Source organism: Melanerpes formicivorus, unplaced genomic scaffold (genome assembly GCF_026170545.1).
Source record: "Melanerpes formicivorus ecotype bairdi unplaced genomic scaffold, bMelFor1.0.p_v2 SCAF_80, whole genome shotgun sequence".
In the NCBI taxonomy this organism is placed as follows: domain Eukaryota; kingdom Metazoa; phylum Chordata; class Aves; order Piciformes; family Picidae; genus Melanerpes; species Melanerpes formicivorus.
In genome coordinates this window covers 2109003-2124762 of record NW_027142432.1, presented here as the reverse complement: position 1 = coordinate 2124762, position 15760 = coordinate 2109003, and the positions used below count along the sequence as shown (strand labels likewise).

At 52.8% G+C, this 15760-nt stretch overlaps 1 protein-coding gene across 1 annotated transcript; it reads right to left on the bottom strand.

Moving 5' to 3' along the window:
• Positions 1–14441: 14441 nt before the first annotated feature.
• LOC137454381 (zinc finger protein 79-like) lies at positions 14442–15180 on the bottom strand (the record flags this gene model as incomplete). The annotated part of the gene is made up of 1 exon (XM_068164429.1): positions 14442–15180. A coding segment is annotated over one exon (684 nt), but the record flags the coding sequence as incomplete, so codon positions are not given.
• Between the last annotated feature and the right edge of the window lie 580 nt (positions 15181–15760).

The window sequence follows — 15760 nt, the reverse complement described above, 5'->3', positions numbered from 1 at the left end:
TTGGTAGCACATTCCAATGGCTAACAACTCTCTCTGTGAAGAACTTTCTCCTCACCTCAAGCCTTAACTTCCCCTGGTGCAGCTTAAGACTGTGTCCTCTTGTTCTTCTGCTGGTTGAGACCAACTCCCTCCTGGCTTCAATCACCTTTCAGGTAGTTGTAGAGAGCAATGAGGTCTTACCTGAGCCTCCTCTTTTCCAGGCTAAACAATCCTAGCTTCCTCAGTCTCTCCTTGTAGGGCTTGTGCTCGAGGCCTCTCCCCAGCCTCATTGTCCTTCTGTGGACATGTCCAAGACTCTCAATGTCCCTCTTAAATTGAGGGGCCCAGAACTGGACACAGTACTCAAGGTGTGGCCTAACCAGTGCTGAGTACAGGGGCAGAATGACTTCCCTGCTCCTGCTGGCCACACTATTCTTGATGCAGGCCAGGATGCCATTGGCCTTCTTGGCCTCAGTTCAAAGCACTTGTGTCTAGCAGCACATTTCTAGTTTCAGACTCTAATGCATTGTAATACCTCTGTCTATAGTTAAGCAGGGCTAACCCTGTCCCAGGACCAGCCCTACCAGCCCTGCCAGGCCGACCCCACAGGACCACTCTCTGCCATCCAGAGAGAGTCGCCTGAGTCCTGTGAAGGGAGCCTGCCAACCAGCTAGCCAACGTTCCATCCTCTCTCTGCTGCCCCAGGAGGGAGAAGGTTGCCTCCCCTGTCACCGTCCAGACCAGCCCAGGAGCCAGCCCCAGGGACAGCAGCCTGCCAGAACCTAACCTTGCTACAAACAAAGGACACAGTGTATCTTCCACCTGCTTCCCACTCACTGACATTCAGTTCAAAGCACCTGCTTCTAGCAGCACATTTCTATTTCCAGCCTCTGACACATTGTAATACCTTTGTATAGAGTTAAGCAGCTGTCAGCATCTCGTCGAGTTGCCACCTGGTGGACAAGCAGCAGAATTGCAGACTGAGTTACATTAATAGAAATTAATTCTGTAAATATTCTAATTGAGTCCAAATGATCAATACTGAACCACTTCTGGGATGTATTTCACAATCGTGCACTAGGATATGGATATAAAATAGTGACTCATTGGTTAGTGATAATTTGAATAATTAATAAACATTAATATTTATGTAATTCATATTACATATTCCTACATTAATAACCTCTTCATCACACCAAGAAATTTAATCTCTTGTCCTGAACCTTGGCATTTGGAAGGTGGAATGCCTAACCCCCTCTTGGTGGGCTCATAGAATGGGAAGTGTCTCCCTCTCTTCCCACCCAGTTCCCTGCAGTGAGGGAGTCTTCCTGGGGTCTGCATTGAAAATACCACACCTCACAATACAGACTGGGCCCCTCCCATCCTCTCTACTCAGTCCCCTGCTCTAACACAGTGGATCTCAACCCCTGCTGCACCTCACGTCTTAGAGCCCATCTCCTTCCCAAACCCACTCCTGACCCTGACTCTGCCCCCATTACTCTTCTTGGCCCCAGCCTTTACCCTTGACATTTGTCCTTTGATCTTAACCCTAGGCCTCAACCTGGCCCCAACACAATCCCTGCCCCTCAGAGCTGGGCCTCACCTGAGCACTGCCCAGCACTCTCAGCAGGACATGAATGAAGGAGACTCATTCTAACTGTTAGAAATTTTCCCACTCGTGAGAGTAGCTTTCAGCCATAAATAAAGAAACCATTGAGCTTGGTGGAGCTGGAAAAGGCCACCCAAGGGGGTCACGTTTGGCCTGACAGTGCCAGGGTTGGTGTATTTCTGTATCCCCTGGTGCCCACTGGTTACCGGCATGGGGGTGAATATGCAAGTGAGGTAGAAGCTGCAGCTGAAGCCCTTGCTGCAACCTGTGCAAGTGAAGGGCTGTCACTGGTGTGGGTGCAGCAGTGCTGGCTGAGGGTGACCATCTGGGTGATGCCCTTGCCTCAGGCAGCTCAGAGGTGCAGCTGCTTCTGAGTGACAGAGATGTAAGGAGACTCTGTGTGACTTCTTGCAATGGAGGCATCTGACCCCTAACTCCTGTGCTGAGTCCCCTGGCTGTAATGTTGATGGGGATGACACGCCCTGCTACCTAACCACCCCCCTCTGGCCATGCAACTGACCCTTGACCACCTAGAGCTCAGGGCGTTGACCCCCTAAATTCCCAACACAGACAATGACCCTCAAAACTGCACAAGAAGTGACATGTGGTGGGGAGGAGGGTCTGGGGGGATTGAGAGGTGCTCAGGGGTCAGCCAGAGACTGGGGTCTTGCTGCTGTCCCAAAGTTGGGTTCCTTACTCTCTGGGCAGTTCCAGGGGGCAGATTTGCAAACTCTGCTCTTGCCTAGCCCAGAGATTCAGGGCTGATAAAGAGAAGGTATGGCCCCAGTCAGAGAGAAGCAAAGGGCTCAGAGAAGAGGACTGAACTGCAAGGAATAGCTCAGTGTTGACCAGGGTTCTACAGGAGATCAGGCAGGGCTCCTGAAGATAGGAGGTCTTCTGTGGAGACTCAGCTCCTTGCCCAGCAGACAACCAAGAGCACAAATCTGCACAAGTGAGAAGCCTGCAGGCAGCCTCTCCCAGGCCTTGGCTGCTGATTCCTCCTAGTGCCTGCAGGTTCCTCCCATTTGCTGCTCAGAGCTCTGCTGCCTGCAATTCTATTGGCAACTCTACTGCTCTGGTCCCTGGTATCCTCCCTCACAGTACCCACCCCACCCACTGAGTGCTCAGCTCTGCCCTGCAAGCATCTCCTGCCACAGGGCTCTGCCCAAGGGTGACTCTGTGCTGTCCACTCCTCAAGAGAAGATGAGAGAAGACCTAAGGAGACAAAGAAGGGGATGTGCACATCCCATTGATACACATGAAGGCTAAAGAGCCTCATTTCAAGGGGTGTTGTTTCCTTCTCTCCCTGATCAAGTCTCTGAGATTATATTTTGGAGGAATTCTGACCCAGCCCCAGAACCAGTGCCTGGGTGAACACTGACTCCAGCTGAAGATACAGATGAGGAGCATGCTGTTAAGGGTGCTGTGTTTTGGATTTGTTACCCAGGCAGTGCTGAGAGCAGACTCTGTCCTCACTGCATGGATCAGCTGGGCAGACACCAGTGGAAACTCTGTGTATGATGTACACCACTTGCCCACTCCTCTCTTCCTCCTCCTTGCAGTAAGGACACTCACCATGGCCCAAGCACAAGCTCCTTGGGACCAGGTGCTGCTGAGATCCACTGGAAGTGCTGAAACACCCCAGAACAAGGCAGGCTAAGCTCTCGCTTGTTTTCCATGGACATGAAAGGACAGCAAACCTGACTGGGGCTGGGGCAGCTCTCCTCAGGTGGCTCAACTGCAATCCATGGCAGAAGAGAAAATGCAGACTGGATGCAGGGAGTCAATGGATCTACTCACCAGGAACCAAATGAAATGAGATTTTACCAACCCAGAGCACAAAGATTGTAACACAACAGCCCAATCAAATTCAGGTTGTTGGTGTAACTTCACCATGACCAAACCCACAAATAGGTTTTGCATTTGGGATTCCATGGACAGTCCTAAAAGCAATACCCATGCACCCCACAGGACACTGTGCACAGAGACCATGTACATGGATCCTGATATAGGCTGGACAGGGACTGGCTTGAGAGCAGCCATGAAGAAAAGGCCTTGGGGGTGCTGGTGGATGAGAAGCTCAACAGGAGCCAGCAGTGAGCACTTGCAGCCCAGAGAGACAACCAGAGCCTGGGCTGCTGCCTGTAGATCCATGCTGATCAATAACTTAGTTTGCAATTGAATCAATCTATAAGAACCCAAAAAGGGAATGGTCATGAAATGTTGAGATGACCTTCATGTCTGTGTGAGGCCCTGGAGGTGATGAGATGTGCAACCAAATGACATGAGAAAGGATGGGAGGGAAAAAGAACCAAGTGCTGCATCCTTGAAGCAGATGGGAAAGGCAAGTGGGGAGAAGAGCCCCTGTTCAAATCAAGATGCAACAGGGAGCTGAGTGGGGATAGGCTGTGGGAAAGGGGAATTGTATCATTCACCTATGCCTGAAGAGGGAGCCACAGGTTCTGCAGGTCTGGGCCCCTTGGCTCCCCTTGCAGCCCTGGTCCTGCTCTGAACTGCTGTGTTAGTTTGTATCTCAGCTCATGGTGCTGCAACCAGCTGGGCCTGCACCACAATATTTGTCACAGTTCTGGAACACCACCACAGCAATCAGTTCAGTTTCTGTCTGTGTGATGTCTCTGTAATCATTGGCTGTGATCTGAAATTCTGTGGGCTGATAACTCCTCACCAGGATGTGTCTTTGCTCACATGTTGTATGGTTAGCTACAACCTACACCCATTGGAAAGAATTTCACTGCAATCCAACAACTCCTCCAGCACCCTGATTCTATCAGCCTGCTACAACCACCAGGAGAAGCAGGACAAAAGACTCTGCCCAGAGTCCACCCTGACACTGAACAAATCCATTGAGTGCTAAAAGTAATCAAGAGGAGTGGAGACACCTGATGGTGGGAAGTGCTGTTTGGGTGGTGTCCAGCAGCAGCTGGGACACTGCCCCTGGTGTCACAGCCACTGTGATTTTCCTGCCTGCTCTGCTCTGTGCTTGCTGTTCAACATTGGTTTGCAGTTAGGAGGATGGCCAAGCAAGTCACACTGCTGCAGACATTTCCCATCATCAGTGTTTCCTGGGTGCTTTGTGTCACTGAATGGCATTGAGGAAGACTTTGTAGGCTAAGGAACCACCAAAATTCCCTCACATTCTGATTGGATGATGACATTCTCTGTTGAGAGGCAAAGAGACAAGAGGCGACCACACAGCCACTCTCTGGCTGAGAGAAATGCACTCAAGCCACAGAGCAGATTGTGCGGTCACAGTCCCCCTGTCACTGGAAACCTACTCAAGACTTGATGTGATTCCCCCTTCCCCCTTTCGTAGGCCATGAACTAGCCCAGGGTAAGCCAGGTATGGATCAGGACAGAGAGAAATAGAGCACTGAGAGGTGTCCTTGGTGTGCTGCACCCTCGCTCTCCCAGCCTTGCACTTCTATCCCTATGGCTTGGGGGTTTGTCACCTCCTGCCAGCTCAGTGCATCTCTGCTTGGATCACAGCCAACAGGGAGCTGAGAGAAAACTCTGAAAGTCAAAAGCTTCAGGGTCTGTGCAAGTGGCAAAAGATCCCAGGATGATTCAGCATCCAAGGTTCTCCAGCTCAGAGAAACACCTGATGAAAGTTAAGGATCTCCCCCTCTAAAAACAGTGACCCTAAAGCCAGAGCCTTGGAGCTCTCCTGGGTCACAGCAGCTTTGTCCAGCATCTCCCCCAGTCAGACATCTCTCAGGCACAACCTGCACCAAGGGCCAGCACCAAGTCAGACTTCTCCAGGCTCAGTTCTTATCCTCTGAGAATGTTGAAGCTTTGTGAGTGTTTGCCCTGAGCTCAAGCAGAAGGAAATTGAACTTCAGGGCATCCTCTCTGCCAGCCACCTCTCCATCTCTCTGTGTCTTTGGACAGACACTTTTGCTGTCACCAGGGTCAAGGTTTCTATCTTGCACTGGACCCAGCCAGCTCTGTCCCTGTGTTTGTGTGTTTTGTGCTTCCCTCCAGGCACAGCCATAGAAAGAGATTTGAATTCAGGATCCCTTGCAGTCAGTCAGGGTCAGCCTTGTCCTTACCCACTCTGTCATTTGGTGGCTGAAAGAAATAAATAATAAAGGAGCTTTGTGAGGAGCACTTTGAAACCTCGATGAAAACTGCAAAGACACAAATAGCTCTTAGGGCACTTGGGGATCATTGCCTGAGCCTCACACACTGAGAGGAGACTGAAGGAATCTGATCAAGAAGTCAGAAGCATAACAAAAATTCCTTCAAGTGTTAATTGGCCTCACTGAGGGCCATTAGCAACAAAGCCTCCCGGGGGGGTTAGAAAAGCTCAATGGAGGCCATGATTGAAGGCAGAGAAAGGCAAAGTGCAGGTGAATAAACCCTGGCCTTTCTTGATGAAAGAGAAAGGCCAAGCTCTGACCCTCAGGCCTTGGTAAGGCAGATCCTGAGAGCCTCCAACTAAAATATCTTCTCAGCAGCTATGGTGGCAGAAGCTGCTGCCAGAAGGAACAGGATCAAGACCTTGTCCCTATTGAGTCTTTCAGCCCTGCCAGAGCCCTTGGCCATCCCTCCTGCAGGCTGTGCTACCCTGTCCCATGCCTGCAGCTCTTTCCCTTCAGGCTGTTGACATCCATCTTGCTTCCCCATCCAGCTCTGACCCTGACATTTCCACACCTTCACTCAGGCCTCTCCACTCTTGCTGCCTGTTCCTTGACACACAAAGGATCTCCAGATTCCTTCTGGGTCACCTCTTGCACCACAGCTCTACACTTTGAGTGACATTGCTTTGTACTGGCCTCCAGTCTGAACCTTTCAGATGCACTTTGTGAAGTACTCCTTCTGTGTCCACAACCAAGAAAAGCTCCATCACCTGGCACCCCCCTTCAAGCAGGTGCACATCACCCCTGAGTCTTCACTTCACCAGGCTAAAAAAGCTCAGCAGCTTCAGGTTCTAGATAGAGACTCCAAACTCCATCCAGGCAGATCTCCTACAGAGCTTCTCCAGTACCTCTCCATTCCTCCAGATTAAGGAACTCCACAGCCAGACACCAATATTGCAGATGTGGTCCCAGCAGTGCTGAATGCAGGGGAGGACAACCTCTGTGTCTGGGTGGCCACACTCCTCCTGCCACAGCCCTGCTGCACTTGGCCTTCTACACTCTGCTCAGGCTATGCTCTATCCCTGGCCACTGGGAATGGTCTTTGCCATAGGCCCTTCTGCCCATGGCATTGCCACACATCTCCTCCCTGTGTCCATCAGCTGCTCAGTCAGGGGCCAAGCAGAGTCACTCAAGAGTAGGAGGGGATATAAAAGAGGGGTCAGAGGACAGGAAGGAGGTTTGGGGCTGAAGTGTCCAGGGGAAGGCTGAGGGCTCAAAGGTACCTTTGAGGGCTGGTGCTCAGGTCAGGGCTGAGGAGAGGCTTTGGTGTCCTGATGAGCCCAGTCTGAACTGGGAGGGCTTAAATCACAGAATCACAGAATATGAGGGGTTGGAAGGGGCCTCCAGAGATCATCCAGGCCAACCCCACTGCCAGAGCAGATTCACCCAGGATAGGTCACACAGGAACACATCCAGGCAGGTTTGAAAGTCTCCATAGAAAGAAGCTCCACAACCTCTCTGGCAGCCTGCTCCAGCGCTCCAGCACCCTCATAGCACAGGAGAGTCTCTTCATGGTGAGGTTGAACTTGCTGTGTTCCTTCTTGCACCTATTGCCACTTGTCCTGTCACTGGGCACCACTGCCAAGAGCCTGGCACCTTCATCTGACACCCCCTTCTGATACTCATAGCCATTGATCAGATCCTCTCTCAGTTTTCTCCTCTCCACACTAAACAGCCCCAGGGCTCTCAGTCTGTCACAGAATAACAGAAACATTCAGGTTGGAGAAGACTCTCAGGATCCCCAAGTCAAACCAATAACCCTGCTCTACAAGGGTCACCCCTAAGCCATATCCCCAAGCACCACATCCAAAGTACCTTGAAACACCTCCAGGCTTGGTGACTCCACCACCTCCCTGGGCAGCACATTCCACTCCCTGACCACTTGTGCTGGGAAAATTTATTTCCTACTGTCCAGTCTGAACCTACCCAGTCCTAGCTTGAGGCCATTCCCTCTTGTTCTGCCACTAATGACCTGTGAGAAGAGACCAGCAGCAGCCTCTCTACAACCTCCTTTCAGGTAGTTGTAGAGAGCCATGAGGTCTCCCCTCAGCCTCCTCTTCTCCAAACTAACCATTCCCAGCTCCTTCAGTTGCTCTTCATCACATTTATTCTCCAGGCCCTTCCCCAGCTCCTTGCCCTCTTCTGCCCTCACTCCAGCACCTCCACATCTCTCTTGGATGGAGGTGCCCAAAACTGGACACAGCACTCAAGGTGTGGCCTCACCAGAGCTGAGTTCCAGGGGACAGTCACCTCCCTGCTCCTGCTGGACACAGCATTTCTGATCCCAGCCAGGATGCCATTGGCTCTCTTGGCCACCTGGGCACACTGCTTGTCCTATTCAGCTGCTTGTCCATCAGCACCCCCAGGTCCCTTTCTGCCAACAGCTCTGCAGCCACTCTACCTCTGTAGCATTGTTTGGGGTTGTTGTCCCCCAAGTGCAGGGCCTGGCACTTGGCCTTCTTGAAGCTCCTCCTGGGAACGTTGGCCATGGATCCAATCTATCCAGGTCCCTCTGCAGAGCCTCCCTACCCTCATGCAGATCAACTCTGCCACCTGACTTGGTGTCATCTGCTGACTCACTGCTGACACACTCTGTGTCTTCATCAAGGTCATCAATAAAGATGTTAAGCAGAAGTGGTCCCAACACTGAGCCCTGAGGAACACCACTTGTGACTGTCTGCCACCAGCTGGATTTATCTCCACTGAGCACCACTCTTTGGGCCCTTTCACCCAGCCAGGGCTGTATCCAGCAGAGCATTGCTCATCCAAGGCAGGAGCAGTCACTTTGCCCAGGAGAATTCTGTGGGGAGCAGTGCCAAAGGCTTTTGGAATGTCTAGGGAGACAATAGCCACAGCCTTTCCCTCATCCAACAGACACTCATCCTGTCAGAGAAGGAGATCAAGTGGGTCAGGCAGGACCTGCCCTTCATTAACTCATGCTGACTGGGCCTGATCCCCTGCTTGTCCTCTCCAGGTCATGTAATGGTGCTGGAGATGCTCTGCTCCATGCCCTGCCCTGCTACCCAGCTCACACTGCCAGCTCTATAGTTTCCTGGATCCTCCTTTCTTCCTTTCCTGGAGCTGGCTGTCACATTCGCTGCTCTCCACTACCCTGGAACCTCCCCAGTGAGCCAGGACTCCAGGTCAATAATGGATAGTGGCCTTGCCACAGAGATGTTCAAGTCCCTTCCTCTGTTGGACTCCAGCAGATCTCTGTCTCTCCTGACCTGGGGAGCCCCAGACTGCAGGGATCCAGTTAGGACAGGAAGGGCCCAGTCTGTACTGGGAGAGGATTAGGGTTTGAGAGTGTACTGGGACAAGGCCCAGTGTTACTGGGAGAGACCATGGGGTCAGCTCTTACTGGGATGTGTCCAAGACTTTACTAGGAGGCATCAGGGGCCAATCATAGAATGATCTGAGTTGGAAGGGACCTCCAAAAGTCATCCAGTCCAATCCCCTGCAGACATAATGGGTCATCCTCAACTAGATGAGGTTGCCCACAGCCCTGTTGGCCTCACCTTGAATATCTGCATGGATGGGGCCTCAACCACCTCCATGGGCAACCTGTTCCAGTGTTCCACCACCTTCACTGTGCAGAACTTGTTCCTCACATCCAATCTCAATCTGCTCTGCTCTAGTTTGAAGCCATTGCCCCTGGTCCTGTCCCTGCAGGCCTTTGCAAACAGTCTCTCTCCATCCAGTATACTTCAGGCATTGGAAAGAAGCTACTAGGTCTCCCCAGAGCCTTCTCTTCTTCAGTTTGATCAACCCCAGCTCCTTCAGCCTGTCCTCATAGCAGAGCTGCTCCAAGCCCCTGATCATTTCTGTGTCCCTCCCCTGGACCTGTTCCATCAGCTCCATGTCCTTCCTGTGTTGAGACTTCAGAGCTGGATGCAGTACTCAAGGGAAGGTCTCAACAGAGCATCATAAAGTGGCAGGATCTTCTCTCTCCACCTCTGGCCATGCTGCTTTGGATGCAGCCCAGGCTGCCATTGGCCTTCTGTGCTGCAAGCTCACACTGCCTGCTCCTGGTCAGCTTCTCCCCCACCAGCACCCCCAAGTCCTTTTCCTCAGTGCTGCTTTCTATCACCTCCTCCCCCAGCATGTAGTTTCATAGTTTCATAGTTTCATTCAGGGTTGGAAGGGACCACAAGGATCATCTAGTTCCAACCCCCCTGCCATGGGCAGGGACACCCCACACTAGATCAGGCTGGACAGAGCCTCATCCAGCCTGCTCTTAAACACCCCCAGGGACGGGGCCTCGACCACCTCCCTGGACAACCCATTCCAGGGTTTCACCACTCTCATGGTGAAGAACCTCCTCCTCACATCCAGCCTGAATCTCCCCACCTCCAGCTTCATTCCATTCCCCCTAGTCCTATCACTACCTGATATCCTGAGAAGTCCTTCCCCAGCCTTCCTGTAGGCCCCCTTCAGATACTGGAAGGCGACAATTAGGTCACCTCGGAGCCTTCTCTTCTGCAGACTGTACAGCCCCAACTCCTTCAGTCTGTCCTCATAGGAGAGGTGCTCCAGCCCTCTGATCATCCTTGTGGCCCTTCTCTGGACACGTTCCAGCACCTCCACATCCCTCTTGTAATAGGGGCTCCAGAACTGGACACAGTACTCCAGGTGGGGTCTCACCAGGGCTGAGTAGAGGGGGAGGATCACCTCCCTCGACCTGCTAGCCACACTTCTCCTGATGCAGCCCAGGATCTGATTGGCTTTGCGGGCTGCAAGTGCACACTGAGAGCTCATGTTGAGCTTTTTGTCCACCAGCACCCCCAAGTCTCTCTCCTCAGGGCTATCCTCCAGCCAGTCACTGCCTAGCCTGTATTTGTGCCTGGGATTGCCTCGACCCAGATGCAGGACCCTGCACTTGCTCTTATTGAACTTCATGAGGTTGGCCTGTGCCCACCTCTCCAGCCTGTCAAGGTCCCTCTGGATGGCCTCCCTTCCCTCCAGCGTGTCTGCTGCACCACACAGCTTGGTGTCATCAGCAAACTTGCTGAGGGTGCACTCAATGCCACTGTCCATGTCCCCCACAAAGATGTTGAATAAGATAGGTCCTAGGACTGATCCCTGAGGGACTCCACTTGTCCCTGGCCTCCACTGGGACATGGAGCCATTGACAGCCACTCTTTGGGTGCGGCCATCAAGCCAGTTCCTTATCCATCTAGTGGTCCACCAATCAAACCCATGTGTCACCAGTTTGGAGACCAGGATGTGGTGCAGGACAGTGTCGAAGGCTTTGCTCAGGTCCAGGTAAACGACATCAGTTGCTTGCCCCTCATCTATTAATTTTGTCACCTGCTCATAGAAGGCCACCAGGTTGGTCAGGCAGGATTTGCCCTTGGCAAAGCCATGCTGACTGTTCCCAATCACCTCTTCACTATTCTTTTGAGCGAGTAGTGACTCCAGGAGGATCTGCTCCATGATCTTTCCAGGCACAGAGGTGAGACTGACTGGCCTGGAGTTCCCTGGTTCCTCCTTCTTGCCCTTTTTGAAGATGGGGGCAATGTTTCCCCTTTTCCAGTCTGTGGGGACTTCACCAGACTGCCAGGACTTTTGAAATATAATAGAGAGGGGTTTAGCAACCTCATCTGCCAGTTCTCTCAGTACCCGTGGGTGTAACCCGTCGGGTCCCATGGACTTGAACACTTTCAGGTTCTTCAGATGATCACGAACCTGATCTGCACTTACAATGGGCAGTTCTTCCTCCCTGTCCCTGGCTTTGACTTCCATAACATCAGGAGTGTGGCTAGAGGCCCTTGCAGTGAAGACTGAGGTAAAGAAGTTATTAAGTACCTCAGCCTTTTCCTCATCACAGGTGACCATGTCACCATTTTCTTTTCTGAGGGGGCCCACACCTTCCCTAGTCTTCTTCTTCCCATTAATATACCTGTAAAAGTTCTTAGTATTCCCTTTAATCTCCCTGGCTAGATTCAACTCAAACTCTGCTTTGGCTTTCCTGACCAGGACTCTTGCTGCTCGGGCAGCTTCCTTGTATTCCCCCTGTTCTACCTGTCCTTCCCTCCACTTCCTGTAGAGTTTCCTTTTAAGTAATAGTGTGTCCAGTAGCTCCTTGCTCATCCAGGCAGGCCTCCTAGCATTCTTACCTGCTTTTCTCTTTGTTGCTACACAGAGCTCCTGGACACAGAGGAGGTGGTCCTTGAATACTGACCAGCTGTCCTGGGTCCCTCTTCCCTCCAGGGCTTTGTCCCAGGACACTTTGGCTAGCAGATCCCTGAAGCGATCAAAATCTGCACGCCTAAAGTCTAGGGTCGTGAGCTTGGAATACTTCCTCCTGATTGCCCTGAGGATGTTAAATTCAACTGCTTCATGGTCACTGCAGCCAAGGCCGTCTCTGAGCCTCACATTGCTTACCAGCCATTCCCTGTTGGTGAGAACAAGGTCGAGCATAGCACCATTCCTTGTTGGTTCCTCCAGCATTTGTAGGAGGAAGTTGTCTTCTATGCAGTCCAGGAACTGTGTGTCTGTGTCCTGAGGACTGTTGTGAACTTCTCTTGGGGAGTGGGCAGTAGAGAGGTGTGCAGGGCAGAGCTGAGCGCAGAGTGGGTGTGGTGGGGCCAGGGCCAGGGAGGAGAGATGGTTCCAGAGCAAAATCTACTGGCAAATGCAGCTGCAGGCAGCAGAGGCTTGGGCAAGCTGTGGGAGACAGCTGCAGGCAAGGGCTGGGAGAGGCTGTGTGGAGGCAGCTGTGTTGTGGTGCTGGCCTGCAGCTGTGTGCTGGGGGCTGTGTGCTGGTCAAGGAGCTGAGTCTGCACTTGCTGAGGCTTCCCATCTTGATCAGCCCTGGCTGTGTGCTGTGGCTGTGCTGCTGGGCTTGGGAGCTGCCCCCAGCAAGGCTGAGCTGTGCTGCCTGATCCTGGGCAGTGCTGAACCATATCTTGCAGGTCTGTGCTCTCCTCTGAGCCCTTTGCTTCTCTCTGTCAGGGGCTGTGTCCTCTCTCCATCATCCCTGCCCCTGTGTGCTGTGGAAGAGCAGAGTTTGCAGATCTGTCCCTTGGAGCAGCCCAACAGGTAAGAAACCCAGAACAGGGCAACAGCAGGACCCCGGCCCCCAGGGCAGCTCCTAACCTCCTCCACCTCCTCCTGTCCAGCATATTTCACTCTCCAGGAGCTCTGAGGCACATCAGGTGTTGTGGGAGTTGAGGAATGCTCCAGGCTGCTGGGGGTGAGTTGTGTGCAGGAGGTGATGTTTGGGGGATGGGATTTGGAGGGTGGTGGGAGAAGGTTGGAGGTGGTTTGGTCGTCCTTGGTCAGTGCTGCTGCCTCCATTGTCTGAGCCAAGGGAGATCAAAGGACAGGGCCTGGGCCAGGAACCACCCTGCCAATGCCACCAGGCTTGAGGAGAGTGGGACAAGACCACTTGTAAGCCCCAGGGTATCTCAGGGCACTGATCACAGGAACCTGGGGTGTCAGCACAGGTATTAGAGGTCTGTGCCCACAATGTGGCAGAAACCTGCAGTGAGCAGCCCTCTGGGTACTGCAAAGCGACCTCCTGTGGAGTGAGAATGGACAGTGCCTGAGGTGTGCTGCTGATTGCTGCTGGGCATGGTGCAGGTGGCACAGAATGAGGGCTTGGGAATATCAAAGGTTAAGCTGGAAATTTGCTGCCATTACTCCACACCATCCTGCCTCATGCCACCTTCACAGGGACAGTGCTGGCTGGAGCAAAGTACTACAGGGCTTGATGTTCAGATGGCAACATGGGAGGCTTCCTGGTCTGGTTGCTGCTGTTGGGTTCTGGCTCTCAGGTGCTGGCTCTTTGCTGAGGAGGAGGGCTGTAGGGGTTTAACTCCTGGCTGCTGCTGCTCACTGCTGTGCTTCTTTCTGAAAACAGCCTCAGGTCAGTGTGCATTATGGGATCTCCTTTGGATTCAACTCTTTTGAGCTTATCTCAAGTCCTTATCTCAACCCAGAGGGTTTTTTGGTTCCTCTGTGTGTTATTTTTCCCTCACTTTTGTTTTGGGGGGACAGGCAGCTTAACCTCTTCTCAGCTCTTCAACCTGTTCCAGCCCCAGAGTGGAAAGCCAACAGAAGCTTTCTGAGTTCTTCCAAAGATCTCCATCAGCTTCCCCCTACACCCTCCAAAGATCCCAAAAGTCAGTCCTAGGACCATCCAAATCCCAAACACCTAAGATCACCTGAAAGCCCCTGAAGAATGTCTCTGAGATGCCCCTCAAGACTCCTCTGAGAGCCTCATCGTCCCCTCCCTGAACTGAGCACACAGCTCCTCCCCATCCCTTGGGAGCAAATGCCCCCAAAATTCAGGCATTGAGGCAGGGATATCTGAAATAAAAGCAAACAGACAGGATTTGGGTAACTTTGGGGTTTTATTGAGACAATTGGTCAATGGACAGAGGATTTCTTACCCCAGGGAGACACAAAGCATTGGGGAAGAACCAGACAGACCCTGGCAAAGCCCTGCCCAGCTCCACTGGGCGCTCCAGGTATGCCGACTCAGCACTGTAATTGTTCTCATTAGCAATAATTGGTGTTCAGATGGGCAGGAGGTGTTTGTTGCTGCTGGTGTCCCCAGTCCCTGAGAACTGCAAAGTAAAAAGGGATGATTTTGGTGCTGGAAAGGCCCTCTCAGAGGGGTCATGATTACCCCACAGATTCTAGGTGGATTTATGCCTCCCCTCCAGTCCAGGCTGCTCTCTGGTGTGGATGTAGCGGTGCTTCTTGAAGCGCCCCATCCGGGTGAAGCTCTTACCGCAATCAGCACGTGACAGCCTTCTCACCAGTGTGGGTGCGGCGGTGGCGACTGAGATGTTGCCTCTGTCTGAAGCTCTTGCCACAGTCATCACAGGTGTAAGGCTTCTCACCGGTGTGAGTGCGGTGGTGCGCAATGAGAGTGCGCTTATGTCTGAAGGCCTGGCCGCACTCGGCACAGCTGAAAGACTTTTCGCCAGCGTGCACACGACGGTGCTCTGTGAGGTTCCCCATCTGGGTAAAGCTCTTGCCGCAGTCGGCACAGCTGTAAGGCTTCTCACCACTGTGGATGAGTTGGTGCTGGATGAATGCAGCGCTCGTGGTGAAGCTCTTGCAGCACTCAGCACAGGGGAACAGATGCTCTCCAGTGTGGATGCGGCGATGGATGGTGAGAGTGGAGCTGTGTTTGAAGCTCTTGCCGCAGTCCCTGCAGGTGAAGGCCTTCTCACTGGTGTGGGTGAGGTGGTGTTGCCTAAGCTGAGAGATCTGCCTGAACCGCTTGCCACAGCTGTCACAAGAGAAGGGCTTCTCTCCAGTGTGGGTGAGGTAGTGCTGGGTGAGATGACAGCGCTGGGTGAAGCTCTGTCCGCAGGCAGCACAGGTGAAAGGTTTCTCTCCAGTGTGGGTGCGGCGGTGCTGGATGAGCTTTGAGTTCCAGCGGAACCTCTTGCCACAGTCACCACAAACGAAGGGCCGGGAGCCAGGTTGTGGGCAGAGGTGCTTCACTAGCTCTGACCTACCTGGGAAGCTCTGCCCACACTCAGAGCACTGATTCAGCTCTTTGGGTGACACTGAGGGACCTGCTCTGGCTTCAGCCTCCTCCATACATTCCTCCCCCTCATCCTGCTCACCTTCATCATCATTATCCTCCTCTTCATAGTCATTCTCAACATCATCCTCCATCTTCTCCTCTTTTTCCTCCCCATCCTCCTCTACCTTGGCACTGCACATTGGCTTCTCCAACTTGATCTCTGGGTGCTGCATCTCCTCCCAGCTCTTGCCTGGGTCCTTCTGTGAGGCCATACTGTGGCAGGAAGGGGTCACAGCTCTGCAATAGGGAAGATGGAAGCACCTGAGCCCAGGACCTCAAACCCTCAGATCCTGCCTGGGTCATGACACTCCCTGACTCCCAACACCCAGCTAGAGGAGAGAATGCAGAGGGGACCTCAAACCTTCAGTTTCTGCCACAGTGTGGGCACAGACCTCTAATACCTGTGCTGAGACCCCAGGTTCCTGTGATCAGTGCCCTGAGGTACCCTGGGAATTACAC